General features: G+C 37.9%; 1 protein-coding gene and 1 long non-coding RNA gene across 6 annotated transcripts in view; one reads left to right on the top strand and one right to left on the bottom strand.

The window, feature by feature from the left end:
- Window positions 1–232: 232 nt before the first annotated feature.
- On the bottom strand, window positions 233–12,525 carry LOC114060302. The gene is made up of 3 exons (XR_003571865.1): window positions 12,016–12,525; window positions 6,601–6,676; window positions 233–2,181 (listed from the first exon to the last, which is right to left on the bottom strand). It is a non-coding gene; the product is annotated as an uncharacterized LOC114060302 (long non-coding RNA).
- A 180-nt stretch (window positions 12,526–12,705) lies between these two features.
- ARMC4 (armadillo repeat containing 4) overlaps window positions 12,706–16,782 on the top strand; it is an 84,765-nt gene continuing 80,688 nt past the window's right edge. For 3 of the 5 annotated variants that reach the window (XM_027889704.1, XM_027889708.1, XM_027889709.1), the window contains exons 1-5: window positions 12,706–12,960; window positions 13,427–13,738; window positions 14,432–14,589; window positions 15,913–16,108; window positions 16,672–16,778. In XM_027889704.1, the coding sequence (XP_027745505.1) occupies window positions 13,515–13,738; window positions 14,432–14,589; window positions 15,913–16,108; window positions 16,672–16,778 (685 nt within the window). In that variant the 5' untranslated portion in view covers window positions 12,706–12,960; window positions 13,427–13,514. Of the gene's footprint in view, window positions 12,961–13,219; window positions 13,282–13,426; window positions 13,739–14,431; window positions 14,590–15,912; window positions 16,109–16,671; window positions 16,779–16,782 lie in introns of all 5 variants that reach the window. The other 2 variants (XM_027889705.1, XM_027889706.1) reach the window with 2 other exon arrangements.

Here is a 16,782-nt window from a genome sequence, read left to right on the forward strand (position 1 = left end):
CTGACAAGTATCCCAAAAGAACAGAGTATGCTCAGAATAGTGAGATTTGTACTGACATATTTTTGGCAAAAAAAAAAAAAGTTATACAGGAGGCTGTGTTTGTCTGGAAGTTTAAAAATAGGAGCCTTTGTCATATGTGGCAGGAAAGGCCAGGTTGAGTCATGATTGATGTCACTTGAAAGAATGCTTTAAGCTTAGAAAATGACATCAGAATCATCAGAATTTAGTGAGATTCAGAGTGGTTCCTGAAGCCAGGGTGCTGGGGATTCTGGAAGATACTTTGTGGATAATACACAGCACGCTGCCAGACATCATCTGAAGAGAAGCCAGGAGTTACGGTACTTTCAGATTACATTTCTAAATGACGGGTATAATTTGTTTTAATAACATTAATTTTTAGTTAAATGCATGTTTCAAACTGTTTTTGGTTTTTTAGTTTTGGTGCAACCCCCATTTCAGGCTGGAAGAGCAGTCTGTCACTGTCTGACCTCTCCCCTTACTCACTTACAGGACAAGTTTCCAAGAGCAGTTGGGAGCGCTTTCCTTATTACCACGAGTCTGCAAATACAGCAGGATCTCTTTCCATTTACTCTTCTCCAGTTTTAGTGCTCAATTCCTGCTGACTTTACTACTGAGCATTTATAAGTCAGACTGTAACAGTACATATGCATGTTAGAAGTATTTCTTTTAGCTCCCAGGCTAAAACTAAACTTTGTCTGCCTGTCTGCTACTGCTAGTGCTAAAATGGAAGTAACAAAGCAGGAAAGGCGCTTGGATTTTGCTTTATTAAAGATAACCAATAAATCGTGCGGAGTCCAGGTCACGGAGAGGCTGTGCAGAGCTTTTGCTGTGTGGAGTAGCAAACCTCTTTGGAATAGTTTCTTACATTTCTCTTTTGATTTGCCACATATAGCAAGTCTTTGCTCCCTAAAGTAATTTTAGTGTGAAAATTAGTACATTTAAGTGCACAATGCTACTTTTGATCCAGCTAGATCTGTTTTGCTTTTAAATAGCTTTTAAATGTAAAGAGAAAGTAAACTGCAAATCATATTTCTAAGAAGTAGATTTGTATTTGCAGTTAGCAGCAGTGTGTTTTGTTCCTAAAAATGACAGAGATTAGTGAAAAAGCGAGTTGTATGGTTGCTTGGCTGCATGCCCGTAACAATATGCATAATCAGTTTTCATAACGAAAATGAGTTCATTCCAGCAAAATAAAAAGTTCATCATGCAAGCAGCTCCACGGGTGAAGTGTGTGTGTTAGCTAAGAGCTGCTGTTATCTGCCATTTAGATTTGCACGTTGTGCTCGTTCCTGTTCTGTTTGAAGAGCCAAGTGGCGGATGAATTATTCTTGGTATTCCTGACTTTTACTTCAAGCCAATAAACACCTGTGTGTGACTGGTCTGCCAGAGCCATTCCATGAAACATCTGGGCACGCTCCAGCCCTGGGGCTATTGGCGTTCAAAACATTTTCCCCTGATCCTGCCGCTCGCCGCTGCCGCAGTCGGGCCTGATTAAGCACAGGAATTGGATCAGGAATCCCATCACTCCCATGCACCCAACTCTCTTGGTGGTAGAAGAGGCAGATAAAAGGACAAGGATCCTGGTGGATTATGTGAGTGGTGAGGCAGAGGGAACTGGATGTAATTCCTTTGGGCAGGGAGAGTTTTCCATGGCTCTTCTGTGTTATTTAGCGCACAGAAAGGACCTGTGCTGGAGGATGAATCACTGCACAGTGAAAGCTCAGTGCAATCTGTACTTTCTTTGTTGCAGCCGTTGTAAGGACACAGTGAATGAAGCAGACAACTGTAGAGAAGAGAACATGTTTTCATGATTAAGGCATGAGTGCAGCCCTGGGGAACTGTATCGTATCCCTGCCTTTGCCACAGATTTCCTGTGTGATACGAGTCACTTTGCACATGTGGTTGTTAACTGTGTTTCTCGAGGTGCTTAGCATGGAGGAGTGTAATTTGTAGAAGTGTTGAGCACTTGCCACTGCAAACTGTAGGCAGTGGGAGCTGTGCTGTGATGAACACTGAGAAACCAGGCACCCTGCATCCCAATGAGGCAGGCAAGCAAAGCGGAGGCAGGGATTACAAAGATAAATCTTCGTGAGTTCAATTTATGTGGCTGAAGAACAGCTTGAAGGGGCTTGTCCTTCTTAAACTTGTCCTTTCCTGTACCTAAAATAGAAACAGCAACGTTCTAGCTAAATACAAAGGCAATATTTGTGAACAACTGCTGAGTTTAAGATAGGTCTGCTAAGCTGAGAAGTAGTAAAGTTGCTGTTTAGCATTTGTCTGTCCTTCATCTGTCTTGCTACTTTATTTTTTAAATGGAGATATTATTGTATCACTGAGCAGTCACTGAAGAACTTCCTATTAAAGCAATATTGTGAGTACATGTACGTTTTTACTGACTATAGGCAAAACATACAAAGCCTCTGTGTGTTTTCCCATAATCTCAAGGTGGGAAATATAAGCTTAACAATACAGCAAAAAGATAACACTTTAAAAACACTACACTGTTCTGCTGGCAGAAGTTGAAAAAGACACGTAAGACACTTCAGGGGAAGATACTTCTTGAAGTGAAGAGTTATTCTTCTGCTTACAAAATAAAACATGACTGTGTATTGTGTATCTTAAAAATCACAAATTACATGAAGGAATGTATAGGATTTTGTATGTAAGCTATCCATATATCAAGATGGGCAAAGTCAAAAATAAGTCTCTTTCATATAAGAAATAGAAAATTAGAACAGGAAAGCTGATCACAGATTTCTATCATATAGTTTTGTCAGCTTAAGTACTGCCACTCCTTGATGCTGTAATCCAGTGCCAGGGAGAATTACTTTTTGGTTTTTTTGAAAGTCCTATTTATTTTGCATGCTCACCATATTTAATAGAAAACTCTTCTATTCCCCCATTAGTTAATCACAGCTTTTAAAACATTACATTTGGAAGTGTCTGTTTTATGTAACTAGAAGAGTTACGCTCCATTCCAACAGAGGTGTTAGTTACACAGGTGACTAGAAAAGTAGAGGAATGTTTTTAATTTTAGTAATTACAAATACATACTAACACAGAAACCCATTTATTTTCTAAATTTTGCTTATTTGAGATGTAACCTATATTTTCTGTTGGAACACAGAGCCATACACTCAGGATGCACACGAGGCACCAAAAGTAGAGTTCGGGCAATCCAAATGCACAAAAAGCAATTCATAAAACCTCTGCTTTACTGACTGTAAAATCTGAATTCACTTGGCTCAATTGTTTTAGTCCTGTCAGTCTGCTAAGTGCCAAAGCAGAGGTTTTCGTGAGTACATTGAACTCTCAAGTTCCAGCTACAGCTTCTTTTAACTCCACTAAAAGACAGGTCTGACCTCAGTTTCCTGAGGGGATCGCTTCAGTCCAGGTGGCCCAGAGCACACCTACCTCTTACTGACATCACTGGTTGCTTCCAGGATGGATCTCACTCATGTCCTGGGCTCGTGGGTAATTGGCGATTGCCCTTGAACTTGTGGAGTTGTCTAGTGGAGTGGCGAGTTACAGAGAAGTCAGGCTCCTGCGTGCTTCAAAGTCCCTGCCTTACTGTTCAAAGCTTCAGCCTGTTTTATGGAAGGAAATCCCACTGGACACCGGCTGTGGCTCCATGAGGTGCCCTAGGAGAGTGGCTCAGAGCCCTGCACCCCCATGGGCATCCCCAGGATCCCCAGAGGAGTGGAGGAGTTCAGAAACCCCTCTGCACTCATCATTCCTGTTTGGTGGACTGAAGAGCTGAGCACAGCAAGTCTGTGTGTGCAGTGCAGCAAGCTCACAGGATCAGAAGACTGCACAATGTTTTGAGATTCATCTGAATATGGTTTGCTCTCAGTCTCAAATGCAGCATATATAATTATCACCAGATGCAGAGATGAAAAAAAAGTGACGAGATCATCCTTTACTGTTATCAATATGGCAGCAAACACCAAGTATTTCTAATTACTGTATTCTACAAAAAAAAGAAAAAAAATTAAGTTGAATTTATTGTAAAGTCTCAATACAGTGAGATTGCAAACAACTACCTCCCACCCCCTCCGAAGATTATACTCAATCCTTCCCCATGTGGAGTATTTAATTCTAGTTTTGCTTACTTTAAACTGAACAGAATTTCTGTACCAAATTAAGACAACTAAGTCCTTCCACGCAGAAAACTACTGAGCTCACTGGATATTCTTCTGTCGTGGTGCCAAACCATACAGTAATCATACTGAGAATACGGATGGAAGAAACGCTGCTCTGCACAGTAATTCCATATAGGAATCACTATTGATTACAGTGAGGCTACTTTATGGGTAGTGGTAAATTATGAGGTTTCTCTTGTAAGTGAGAACATTGATTTACATGAGTAATGCAAAGGCTCACACATAAACTGAACTCAAACTTTAACTGTCAGCTGTAACACATCTATTTATACCACAGATCTGTGCTTAGCTACTTATATTTAATTATAATCAGTTGTGGTGCCTTTCTGTGTTTACTCAAAGAATCACATTACTGAGGTCAAATGCAATGACAGTTATACTGTAGTTATTTGAAAACATGCTTAGTTATACATTCTGCCTGTATCCGAGGACAGAATTTCTGCAGAAGAGAGGATGGGTATGATTCATCAATCCTTCCTTACATGAATAAAATTTCACACACATCAATTTTAGTCAGGGCATGTCCGAGCAGCTCCGAAGGAGCCAGCTTGGTAACTGGAAGCAGTTTAACCACATTGCTTAATGCTGCATACTGTCTAATTTACCCTGGTTTTTAGCAAAGTAAATTAGCTTTGGCAAAGCACTGCACAAACTGGCTACCCTGCTCCCAGTCCATGGGCCAGCTTTGGCATTGATTTCCATACCATGCATACTGTGCACTGTAGCACAGCCAGTAGTAGATGCAAAGGACTCTTTGCATAAAAATGAGTAAATTCAGATCATTACATTTTATTCTACACTTATTCACTTTAATGGCACAGAATGTTTTTAATTCTTGAATGTCACTGCTTAAAATTTAGTTGTATTCCTGAAACAAAACATCAAAGACTACAATACCATAATAAATGAATCACTAAAGCATCTCAGTTTGGGCTTACCGTGATCAAATATGCTTATATTTACTTGACAGCAGTAGTAAACAGCTAATTGGTGGTAGATTTTTTCAGACTCCTAAGCCTAATTGCTTCTGACCCATGGCATCCTTATTTCCAGCATGAATGGCTTTACCAAAATCTGAACAAATCACTAACCCTTCACATTGAAATATTAGAAGAAAAATGTTATTAATATAACTAAACTATATTTTAGAATGCCACGGGTCCTAGATTTTTTTTAAAGAGTCTGGGAAAAATTAAGTTTAACTGCCTGCTGTCTAGCAGTGTTGTTGCTAGACCGAATTTTTCCTGCCATGAAATCGATGACAGAAATCCATCAATGACAAAGGGAGAAGATACTTGTCTGCCATGTGGTCTTGCCGTGTACAATTTTCCTCTAGGGATGGAATCCCCTTTCATCTCTGAGAAATTATTCCAAACTACTTAGTAAGAGAGTCTTTTGGCATCAAAATCAGCAACCTTTTCAATACCAAAGCAATAGATGCTAACTTGGTTCTCCAGGAAACAATAACATTCAAAGAATTCAGTGTTATTCTTCCCAAATCTAAACAGAGCACATAAGTACGCATTTTGAAAAAGTGGCCTGATTCAGCCCTGAAATTTTACATTCAGAGTTGAAGGCATGCTGAAAATCAACAGCTATTGTAATAAGCTGAAATATTAATTTATGCATAAATTAGGTGGGAAAATAATAAAGAATTTTTAAAAATAGATAGTGTTCATCTCTATCTCTGCTTGAGCTAAAAAATAAAGATGTAGGAGCTACCTGCAACTCCTTCTAGAGTAAAATAATTACCTAACTGTGGCAGAACTTCAGATCCTCTACAACAACCTTGATGATTCTAAATTTAAACTAAAATGCTTGAATGTATACAGCTATTACCAGAAAAAGGAGCGGAAAAAATTAGAGGAAAAATGTACCCATATGGAGGACTCTAATATCCATGGCACAGATCTTGAGAACAATACCAGAAAATTGGCTGAATTAAGTGTATCAGAATGTACACTATGCAAGAATACATGTATATGCAACACGCATTTCTGCTTCTCTCAATAAAAATTATGTTGATAAAACGGCAACTTTCCTCCCCAGATTGAAGTTCTACCGTAAAAGGATTTGGAATGGACCTATAATCCCTGTTCTCATCCACAAAGGAGTTATTTTTCATCCAAGTTGAGTGAAGATGTCAGATTCATCAAACATATTCTATGGACTTAGAGTTGGGGTTTATTTTGTTTTGCTTGATAGCTCGCACAGTACAATCACTATGAAGCAGAAATTTAGATAAATGCATTATTTTTCTACCAGGCACTGGATTAATGCTCAACCTTGCAACATCTAACTGTTGCTCCATATTAATTTTACAGCCAATTGCTGCTCAAACCCTGTAGTGATTTGGCTGTATTCTGATCTCCACTCCTCTCACAATTTCACATTTTCCCATATAATATTACCGTACCACCATAAATGATAGAAGCAGTCTCTTCAAAACCAGTGATTGCTCCAAGGTGCTTGAATTTCTGCCTTGAAATGACCTACAAAGAAGAGAAAACGCCCTGATGTCAGTCTTGGCTTTCTTTCTGATTATATAACAGGGGAAAAACGATACAGATTTATTTTTTTTTATATTTTTATGTTAGTTTTGTAAAAACTAAGCAGGGAATTATCCAGAATTACTGCTGGTGATTACCTAAGAAGTGAAATGGGGCTACCACAGTAATAACTCGTAGCTGAATACCTGAAAAGTATTTTAACCTTCTCTCTAGCTATGTAGTGTCTTTTGTGCATCTGTGTCGGCACCTCCTGCAAGAATCCGGTCGTCATGAAATAGTCAAACCCTCTCTCCTGACTAATATCACCACATTACAGTCCAAAATACTTTCCACCAATACCTCTCATTTTTCCTCTAGGAAACGAAATCCACAACTGAAGATTACTTATGACATTCTAATTTTAAAACAATCTCCTTTTCACACTCCCACCACAAAACAAACAGCCCAATCCTTTCTCCCTTTTTCCCCTTGAAAAAGGAAGCAATTTTTAGAAACTACTAAGAAAGCAAAAGGCATTTAGGCACGTCAGTAGCATTCACTTGAAAAAGGTTTGTGTTTGAAAGCTAAAAACACTCTCTACAATACAGTACAAGACACACTGTCTGTAGCATTGCTTTTAATACTAAGTTATTTCAAATAAGGTTAAACACATAATTAAGAAGTGCAGCTGGCAATTTTTCTGCCTGCATTTTAAAATAATTCTCCATTTTTTGTTTTACTGGCCAGAAAGTCAAATTCTTTTCTAAATTGCAAAGGTGCAAAGTGTTTCTGGATACACCTAACACAGAGTAAGGTGTTCTAATTTGCCAGGTTATGACTGTGTCTATTCCACTTGGCACACACTATTTTGAATAAATATTGTTGGATTTATTTTGGTTTGTTTTGTTTATTTATGTGGAAGACTTAAAAGGATTCTATATCTTTCTGATTTCTTTACAGAAACTGTACTAACCTTGTAGTTATAATCCACTCATAAAAACAATTCAACTAACCAGTGAGCAAGTTTTAAAAGACACTATGTAGTTTCCATTATACTGAATTGCTATACCATTAAAGTCAGAACAGTTGACTAGTTCCAGAAAAAGTGTTTTATATAAACATCAAAATGCATAGATATTCTTTCTCCCTTGAAAAATACAAACAAAATATAAAATTTTTATGCAGGGAAGAATTAACTGGAAAGATAAAGAGAATGAGCCATTAATCCTTTCTCTGTGCAAGGAGTTGTATTGCTACACGAACAAATTAAGGTGACTCGTGGAGTCAATACTTTGGTGACTCCTGTAAAAGTCCAGATTTTAAAACAATTAAAAAAATTTTTATATACTTAGATAACTCTACTTCAGAATACCTTTCTCAAAAGCTTTTTCTTTCAGGGTTATTGGGCACACATATTTTCATTGCAGAAATTTCAAGACAAAATGTTGCGTGAAGCAGGAATTGAGGATGAAGACACAAAAAAGATAATGTAGGAATTAAAAAGAAAAACTTTTACGTAGAATTGTTCCCCTAAACCCAGGAAAAAGAGCTGCTGAAAAGATATCTCCCCTTCATAAGGCCCCTGATAACCTGCCCTCTATCTTGTTCTGATGCTACAAAGAAAAAAATCTTAATGAATTTACTGAGTCTTTAAAAAATTTCAAAATTAATTTACTGAGTCTTTCACAGTCTTGTAAACTAGTACTTCAATATTAGTGTGACATAACTACAGTCATTTGATTATTACACCAGGCTGATTATTTCTTTCAGATTATAATCAAAAATATTCAGAAGTCCTAGGCAGTAGCAAACAGAAATGAACAAAATGGAATAAATGGCCATCTACAAACAGAGGGAAGCACAGTCTAGTAACACAATTCATATTCTGAAATATTATGTTCTTTACTGATAGAAACTTATTAAATCACATTCAATCTTGGACTGTAAAATATGAATCCCATCTGGAAGCCATTTCTAAAAACGAGCAGCAGAATCTCTGTTATTGTCGTTGCTCAGAAAATAACTGGGCAGATACTGTTAATTTATCACTTACTAACTAAAATATTGTCCTGCTTTATTTTCCTTGAAGATTTTTGAAGTACCTCTCTCTTTGCCAGACACCCATGCACCCTTGCATGCCTCTTTACCCCTTTCATTGAGTCCCATTTAAATGGTCTTTTCTGTTTTTTAATTTCTAGGGCCAAGACACTGAATTGCACAATGTCCAATCCATAAAAACTCCAACTGCAGTTCAGTAGACATTTTTTGAAGCACTTAATTACTCAGAAAACAAGAGGTAAGTAGGAGATTACAACACAGAAATCAGAGACTGGGTGAAAAAGAGAAGAAGGAAAAGACATCAGCAGATTCATCATGCCCTCTCCCTCTTTTTACATTCTCATGTATGTCACCTTTTGAGCCTTTCCACAAAGCACTGCTACCCAATTAAAAAAAAAAGACAAACATTAAACAACAAACAAAAATGGATTACAAGAATTTAAGATGCATAAAAATGTTTGTTAACAATTCCAGGCTTCTAAATGGTGCATTTGTAATGATACAAAATGAAATAAAAGCAGTACAAATGGATTTTTTTTTTTATTTCTTTTGCCAAGCCCTTTTCACCAAAACAGGACTTTAGTTTGTTTTGTGAATGAAAAAATATGTAAATTTTGCAACAAAAACAAACTGATGAACAATAAAAGGAAACTGACAAATATTATATTGTTTTCTCTTGATTTTCAGCTTGTCTGACAAACTGACCATGAAGCTGATTAGCTAAAATGTTATTTTACAAAAGCTGGTATTATTTACCAGCTGGTACTATTTACCTTTTTTATTTTGTGTAAGCCTCCACTTTTTTTTTACAATGAGTATTACTGTTCTGCTTTAGCAGTAGTAATTTACGCCCTGTACTACAATAATGTGAGGAAAAATATACATGAAAAATTGCTTACACATTTTGGCTCCAACTCCGAGATTGTAAAAGAAATTTCCAATTGCTTTACTCACCATGCTGACAAATTCTTCATATTCCCCATTTCTTTGTGCCAGTAACAAATGATCTCATCTTTGACTATGCTCAGGCAAACATCTCACCTACTGTTTTATAAAATGTCTTTTACACTAAAAATGTAAAAATAACTTAGAGCAGAAAGTCTCTATTACATAAATGTACTAATACTGGCTTATGGAATCAGCCAAACATGGCGCATATGCCATCTCTGGGCAGACCCAGTTCCTGAGTAAGCTGCTTTTGAGGACACGTTATAGCTTCATTGCCTGGAATTTTTTGCACACTGATTTTGAGTCACCAAGAGAATACTTTCATATTTCTTTAAGTGATTACTTAACACTTAAGCTTTCAGGCAAAATTTGTTTCTAATATATCCATTTACACTATTGTGCTAGGACATATTGATAGCACTGATCAATCAAAAAAAAGCAAAAAGTGGTATTAAATATCTTTCAGTCTAGCTAAGTGAGGGAGTCCCTAAGTGCTTATTTTTTAGTGATAGCTGATGTAAGAAGGCAATATTCCCTGTCATCCAGCAAGATATGCCTGAATGTAACCAAGGGAATCACCCAGAGCTGAAATACCAACACAATAATTGCAGTAATGACTTGATACAGATGAAACATGTCTGAAAATGTGCAAAAACCTACAGAGCACAGACACTACAAGCTGGAACAGAAATTGTTCATATCACTTAATTATTTCCAAGATCACAACCCCTGTGAAATATGATTCAAATTTTCTATCAGATTCAAAACTTTGGAAAGAGGAAGAGGAAGGGAACAAAAAGGTAGAGATTGCATGCTGTAAACATTTCTTTTCTTTAGAAATGGAACTTGATTTTGAAAGGGCAGACTGCAATATCATATGCTCAAATTCTGTAGAAAGCTACAAACTCATCAGCTGAAAATAAAAGTGAGGGATTAAAAATTGGTTGTATTATTCAATTGCAAGGTGACAACAATCCCAAATGTGAAAACCAAATGCAATCCTAGAATGTAGTAGTTGAGGAACTTCTAAAAGAGATTAAGACTATTAATGCCATTGTACTAGGTCCTGGTGAAATGATCTTACAAATAGCGTTGAATCTATTCAAGAAAAAAAAGTTCAGACTGGAACACAGGCAAATAAGGGATACTAAGATGCTAAGAGGAGTGAAGAACTTGTAGGTTGTGTCTAGAGGAACTCAACTGGTTTAGCCTAGCAAAGTGAAGTCTAAGATAAAATATTCTAACTCAGAAACTGGGTGTAAAATCTATGGAGGAAAGTAGGTGTCGAAAACAAGGAAAAGGACCAACATTTGTACAAGAAAAATACACATAAACTAGTCACACAAATTGAGGTCATAAATTAAATCAGGTGGTTTCTAGTCTTCAGAAGAGTTAGAGCAGTTTTCCTGAGAGTGTTTTATGCTACAAACTCTGCATTTGCCAGACACACACAAAAAAGCAAAAACAAAAAACAAACAAACAAACAAACAACAACAACAACAAAAAAGGCAGAAAAGCACCTCTGACTCTAGAGCATCCCAAGGACTTAACTTCTAATACCAGATCCCAGCAGCATTGCTCACCACTGGATTGTAGGATCATTTCTGCTTTTTCATTTTTTCATTTATCTGTCCCCACAGGAAGATCCACTGGTAACTAAGCCTGAGCTAGCTACCAAAGCTCCTTCTATAGCCAGTGGAGATGCACAGTCTTTGGGGGCAAATCATTCCATTTATCTTTGTAACTGAAACATCTTTTCTTCTTGCTGTTCCGCGGAACAGAGTGATCTCATTTAGGAATTCTATTTCTTACTCCACCGACTTCTTGCTTAAAATACTCAGCTCTGTGTGAAAACTCACTGTCTTCACTCCCCACCACCCATGGTGGGGATACTTTTACTCCCTTTCACATTTTGCTGCTTGCACCTTCTGCCCATCAAAATCAACTTTTTAATAGTCATTGCTTCAGTAAAAAGAAGAGATTTAATCCATTCTGGAAATGTATTCATACATAGTGTTCCATACAGAAAAGAAATTGCATTATGTATTTACCCAGGCTTTTTACTAAAAATGCTCTTTCAGTTTCACCTAATCAAATGATTCATTTTTTATCTTCTCTAAGTTATGCAGTGAAACAAGAACAGCTAATGCTATTCTTAAGTCATTACTGTGCAGACTGCTTGTACTTATCCATAGTTACTGCTTGAAAGTTTCAGTAAGTAAAATGTATATGAACGATCATCTCTATGAAAGAAGGGTATTAATCCCACAGTGTCATTCTTCGAGATACACTCCACATACATTCCATGACCTTCCTCATTATTAGAGGTTTCTTACCTAGCTGAGTTCTGAATTGGTAAAACAACTCTTGGTGTGTTAACTCTGTGGTGTTGGAAGCTGGGTATTTCTGCTGGACTGTCCTTGAAGGACACACATCCTGCCTTCAGCAGGACACATATACTGGGAAGCTGCCCACAGCTTCCTAACTTCAGTCACTGTACAGCAGGTAACCATTCCTTCCTAGTTCAAATAGAAGTCCAATTTTTATCACGTGGCAGGCATTTTAATGGGCTCAAATAACAGAACTGGAGTGGAAAAGGAAGTCCCAGAACATAGTTCTTATCTGCTCAGTGGCACTAAAGATAAGACTGCATTATGAGATGAGCACAGTTGGAACTTTATAACTTAAAAATTTATCCAGAGTGATGGCTCATTCAACAATATACGGATCTATAATAGGACTGGGTGAATAGTATTAATTTCCATTCTGTGTTTGGAGCTCTCTGTTTGCATGTGTATAGTATTGTGTAGTATTCAGTATGCGAAAGGACTTTATTCCTTGGTTCTGCCCATACCTATTTTCCTTTACTTCTTTCAAGAAATAATAATTTCATGTTACATTTCCTTTAACAAAAAGCATTTCAAGCATGATCTGCCACACTGCCTCAAGAACTAAAAGTGGTCAATTTTAACCTTTATTAATTAAAGCTTGCAGCAGCTGACAAACGAGTGACAGGTTTGAGCTGTCCAGGCTAAAATTCAAGCTAAAATCCACTCGGTGGTCTTCCCTTAACTTCTGGTGCGAAGTAACTGTAGTTACTACATTATTAAAGTCCGCACCGAAAGACATACAAGCCGGCTTTATTGTTTTAAATACTGCTCCTCTTCCCGTCCGAGGGAATGCCGGCCGGGGCCGCGGCTGTTGCCGCTGTCCCGGTAACGCCGTCCCCACGGCAACGCCGCCGGCCATGGCGGGGCGCGGCCGGGCTCGCCGGGGCCGAGGTGAGGGGCGACTTCGGGCGGGCTCCGTGCGACTAGCGGGCTCCCTGCTCCCTGCTCCCTCCCCCTCCTTCCCCAGCCCCCAGGGCCGAGGCGGTCCCTGGCCCGGTACTGCGGCGGGTCTCAGGCTCTCCAGGTTGGTCGGGGGGGTCCCACACCCTCCTTTCCGCCATTCAGAGACGAAGGCGGGGGGGCCATGGTGGGCTTGGGTGTGTCCGCCTGCACAGGGGATTTTAACGGGGGGGGAAACCTTTTGTTACAGCCCCAACAGAGGCCGTCTGCTGTGTGCTCCCAGCATTTCCATAGCACCCGGAATTAATTAATGTGAAATAAACTGTGCTTGCACCTGACTTCCCTATTTCTTTAAAATTTGCGAGTTGGCTTCTTCAAGTCCCTCTTCCCCACTTTGGGGCTTTTTGTGAGTTAAATGAATCGAATAATTACTAGATATGTTTGTTTCCAATTACAGCGGCATTTACCATTTGAGAGCTCAGCTTGGCTGTTCTGTGGCGGTGTCTCTTTGCCAAGGTGGACTCCTGTGATGAGTGTCCGAGACCATGGGAGCGGCATTGGAGAGGGCGGCTCAGTGGACTACTGCTGGCTCTGGAACCGGCATGCTCGAAATCACCCCTTTGAACGAATCGCTTTTAAATCAGATTATTAAGTTTACAGAGGAGTTCAGCACTAAACATCCCGAGGAAGCAGCATTTGTCTTCAGAGAACCGCTTGAGTGGAAAACGCAGTTGGACTCTTCGGTATTTGGAGAGGGTTATGTGATCAAGTAAGTCTGAACTGCAGTGTGTTTTCAAACGCAGAAGGTGAACTATGAAGCAAAATTGTGCTCAGTTAGCATAAAGCAAGCCTTAGTGGATATGGGTGGGATTTTTTTGATATATATTGAAAATTCTGAGCTAAAATTTGAAGTGTTTCTTTTTGAGAGTTTGAGACTATTCTGTCTCGTTTGTGATGCAGACCTAGTAAATTAGTGATTCTTACAACTTGAACTGTCTATTCCTAAGACTTTTCACAATATATGTCTAACCATGATTAACCATGTGATTTCTCTTTGTGTTAGGAGTGACTCCCGTGTGGTGAATTGCCCTTGGTTGGTTGCCAGGTGCCCGCCAAGCTGTTCTAACACTCCCCTTCCTCCAGTAGACAGGGGAGAAAAACACAACAAAAGGCTCATGGGTCGAGATAAGGACAAAGAGAGATCACTCACCAGTTACTATCATGGGCAAATTGGACTTCACTCACGGAAATTAAATTTACCACCAGTTAGGATAATGAGAAATAAAACTGAATCTTAAAACCTTCCGCCTCCCACACCTACCTTTTCTCAAGCTCAACTTCACTTCTGATTTCCTGTACCTCCTCATTCCCGAGTGGCACAGGAGGATGGGGAATAAGGGTTGCATTCAGTTCATTACACATTTTTCTCTGATAGTAAAAAGATATAATTTGATTTTTCTAGTGAAGCAGCTGTTCAGTCTAAAGCCACAAGCAAAGATGGCCAACCACTGCTCCTTCTCTCGGCATCGACTCTCAGGGTTCGCAGTTTTGACCAGCTGTCCCGTTTGCTACACATTACTACGGAAAAAAAGTTAAAGGAAGCACAAGCATGCCTTGAAGGTTTCCTTTCTTTTTTTATTTTTTTTTTAATCTTTCCTCACTCTTAAAATGTTTTCTACAATTTATGAAATATGCAGAAAAAAAGCATTTTAAGTATGTGAGAAGGTATTCATTCACGAAGGTGGCTAAAGGTGCTGATCCAGACCTTAATGAAGTTTCTGTTTCTTGATTTATTTACACAGAAATTAATAACAAATAAATCTGGAATAAAGTTAAAATAAAATTGTTGAATCTCATGTATAAATCTGTGTATACTGAGCAATTGCACAGCTATGACAGTAGGCTTAAATTTCTGGGGAAAAAAGTATTCTTTGAGGCTAATAACAGTTTTTCCTATGTATGTAGTTTAATATTCCTTTAAAATGTTACATCCTTAAAAAATAGCCAAAGAAAAAATTACATGCTTAAGACATTCTTACATGTACAAGGTTCACAATGAGCATTTCCAGATTCCTTCTCACAGTGGCTTTAAAATATAGGTACGAGCATTTCTACTGTGTCATCTTCAAGACCTAGGTTTTCAAAGTGACAAGTAGACTGTTGATATGCTGAACTGGATATCTTCCTCCTACCTGGAGGTAGAAGAGATCACTTCTATTCTATTGCAATATCAGCAGAAATTGCATCTGCAGTACTAAAATATAAATGCACATACTGGATCAAGCTTCAGATCCATCTGATGCAGGGCCCTGTCACTGACAGTGGTCAACCATGAATAATAGGGAAGAATAATATGACCAGTGTATCATCATTCACAGATGCATGGGACTTCATTTGCAGCAACAGAGCAAAATGGTTTTGTAAAACACATTGACATGTAGTTATGTCACTGTTTACCAAAAAGAACAGCTGGCATAGCTGAGGGAGTAATGGGGCCATTGGGAATGCTACTAGAAAAGCTTAAAGATGTTCTTTAACACTAAATCATATTTCCAAAATTATCATTTTTCGGTGAGTTAAACCCATTGATTTCCTGGTTTGGGAATCAGCCAGGCATATTTTTGGGAAAGGGGACTGTTGATAAAGGGAACTATTTAATATTCACTCCTTGGTTGAATGAATCTTAATATTTGCTGTGAAAAGCAATTGGTTTATTAAGAAAAATTTCTTTTTGTTCTTAATATTATCATATTATTAAAACTGCAGTAAAATTGCAATAGAAAAAATAAATCAGACGGTAATGTTTGATGAATACCTATGAACATTATAAGGTTCTTACTGTAAATTAATAGCATCATACAGCAATTGAAACAAAAGGTGTTTGTCTCATCCAATCATTTTAAACATAGTAGCACGCTACATGATTCTGTTTCATGTTTACAGCTAACAGAGATCCTATAGTGAAAATTCTTGGCCCTGAATATGCGACTGTTGAAGGAGAAGATACGTCCATCTTGCATTTATTTGACAAAGTGAAAAGAGGTTATGACCCTGAAACAGAGACGAAAATGAAGATCATTCTTCTTCTTCATCAGCTGGATTTGCAACTGCTTAGTAGTTCTTTGAAACAGATTTCACAGTAAGTGCTTTTCAAATGGAAGCTAAGGATCTCAGCCAATGCATTTTTTTGTTTTATTGTTAAATCAGATTGGTTTCAACCCACAGCATGTGTTTTTGGTGTGATATAAAGAAATTTATGGAAATAACTTTCACTATTCCTGAAGTTATTGAAAAAACATTTTTTTATGAAGATTTTTCTGTAGGTGTGGGTATGCAAGTGTGTGCCCGCAAGTGTGGTTTTTTTATTGCATATGTTTTGCATTTTGTTAGCAAATTGAAGTCATTTGTACAAACAACAAAGTTACAGTCAAATATTTTCAAGGAACTGTTTATTTCTTCATGGAATTGTATTAAGTATTACATTGAGTCTGTTTCATAGTTACAATGACTTTGTATTAGGTACTAAAATTTCATTAAACTATAGAAAAAATTAAGAAATACTGTGGAAGATGACCCGTTTTTATATTTTGTGGCTACTATTAAGACTCAAAGTCAAATAAAAAAATTGTGTAATATTCTCTTCATTTCTCTGAGCCCATCCTTTTGATGAATACATTTTAAACCATTTTCTATTAATTGCAGAGGCGTAAGACTAAATCCAGCTGCTGTAAACAGTGAAGTGAATCTTCTCAAGAATTTCTCTGGGAAAGGAGAAGATACAGTACTGGAATCACTGGAATATACATCAGGTCA

The sequence above is a fragment of the Empidonax traillii genome, unplaced genomic scaffold (genome assembly GCF_003031625.1).
Source record: "Empidonax traillii isolate 1590-97213 ecotype Southwest subspecies unplaced genomic scaffold, ASM303162v1 scaffold270:size1067046, whole genome shotgun sequence".
Lineage (NCBI taxonomy): Eukaryota > Metazoa > Chordata > Aves > Passeriformes > Tyrannidae > Empidonax > Empidonax traillii.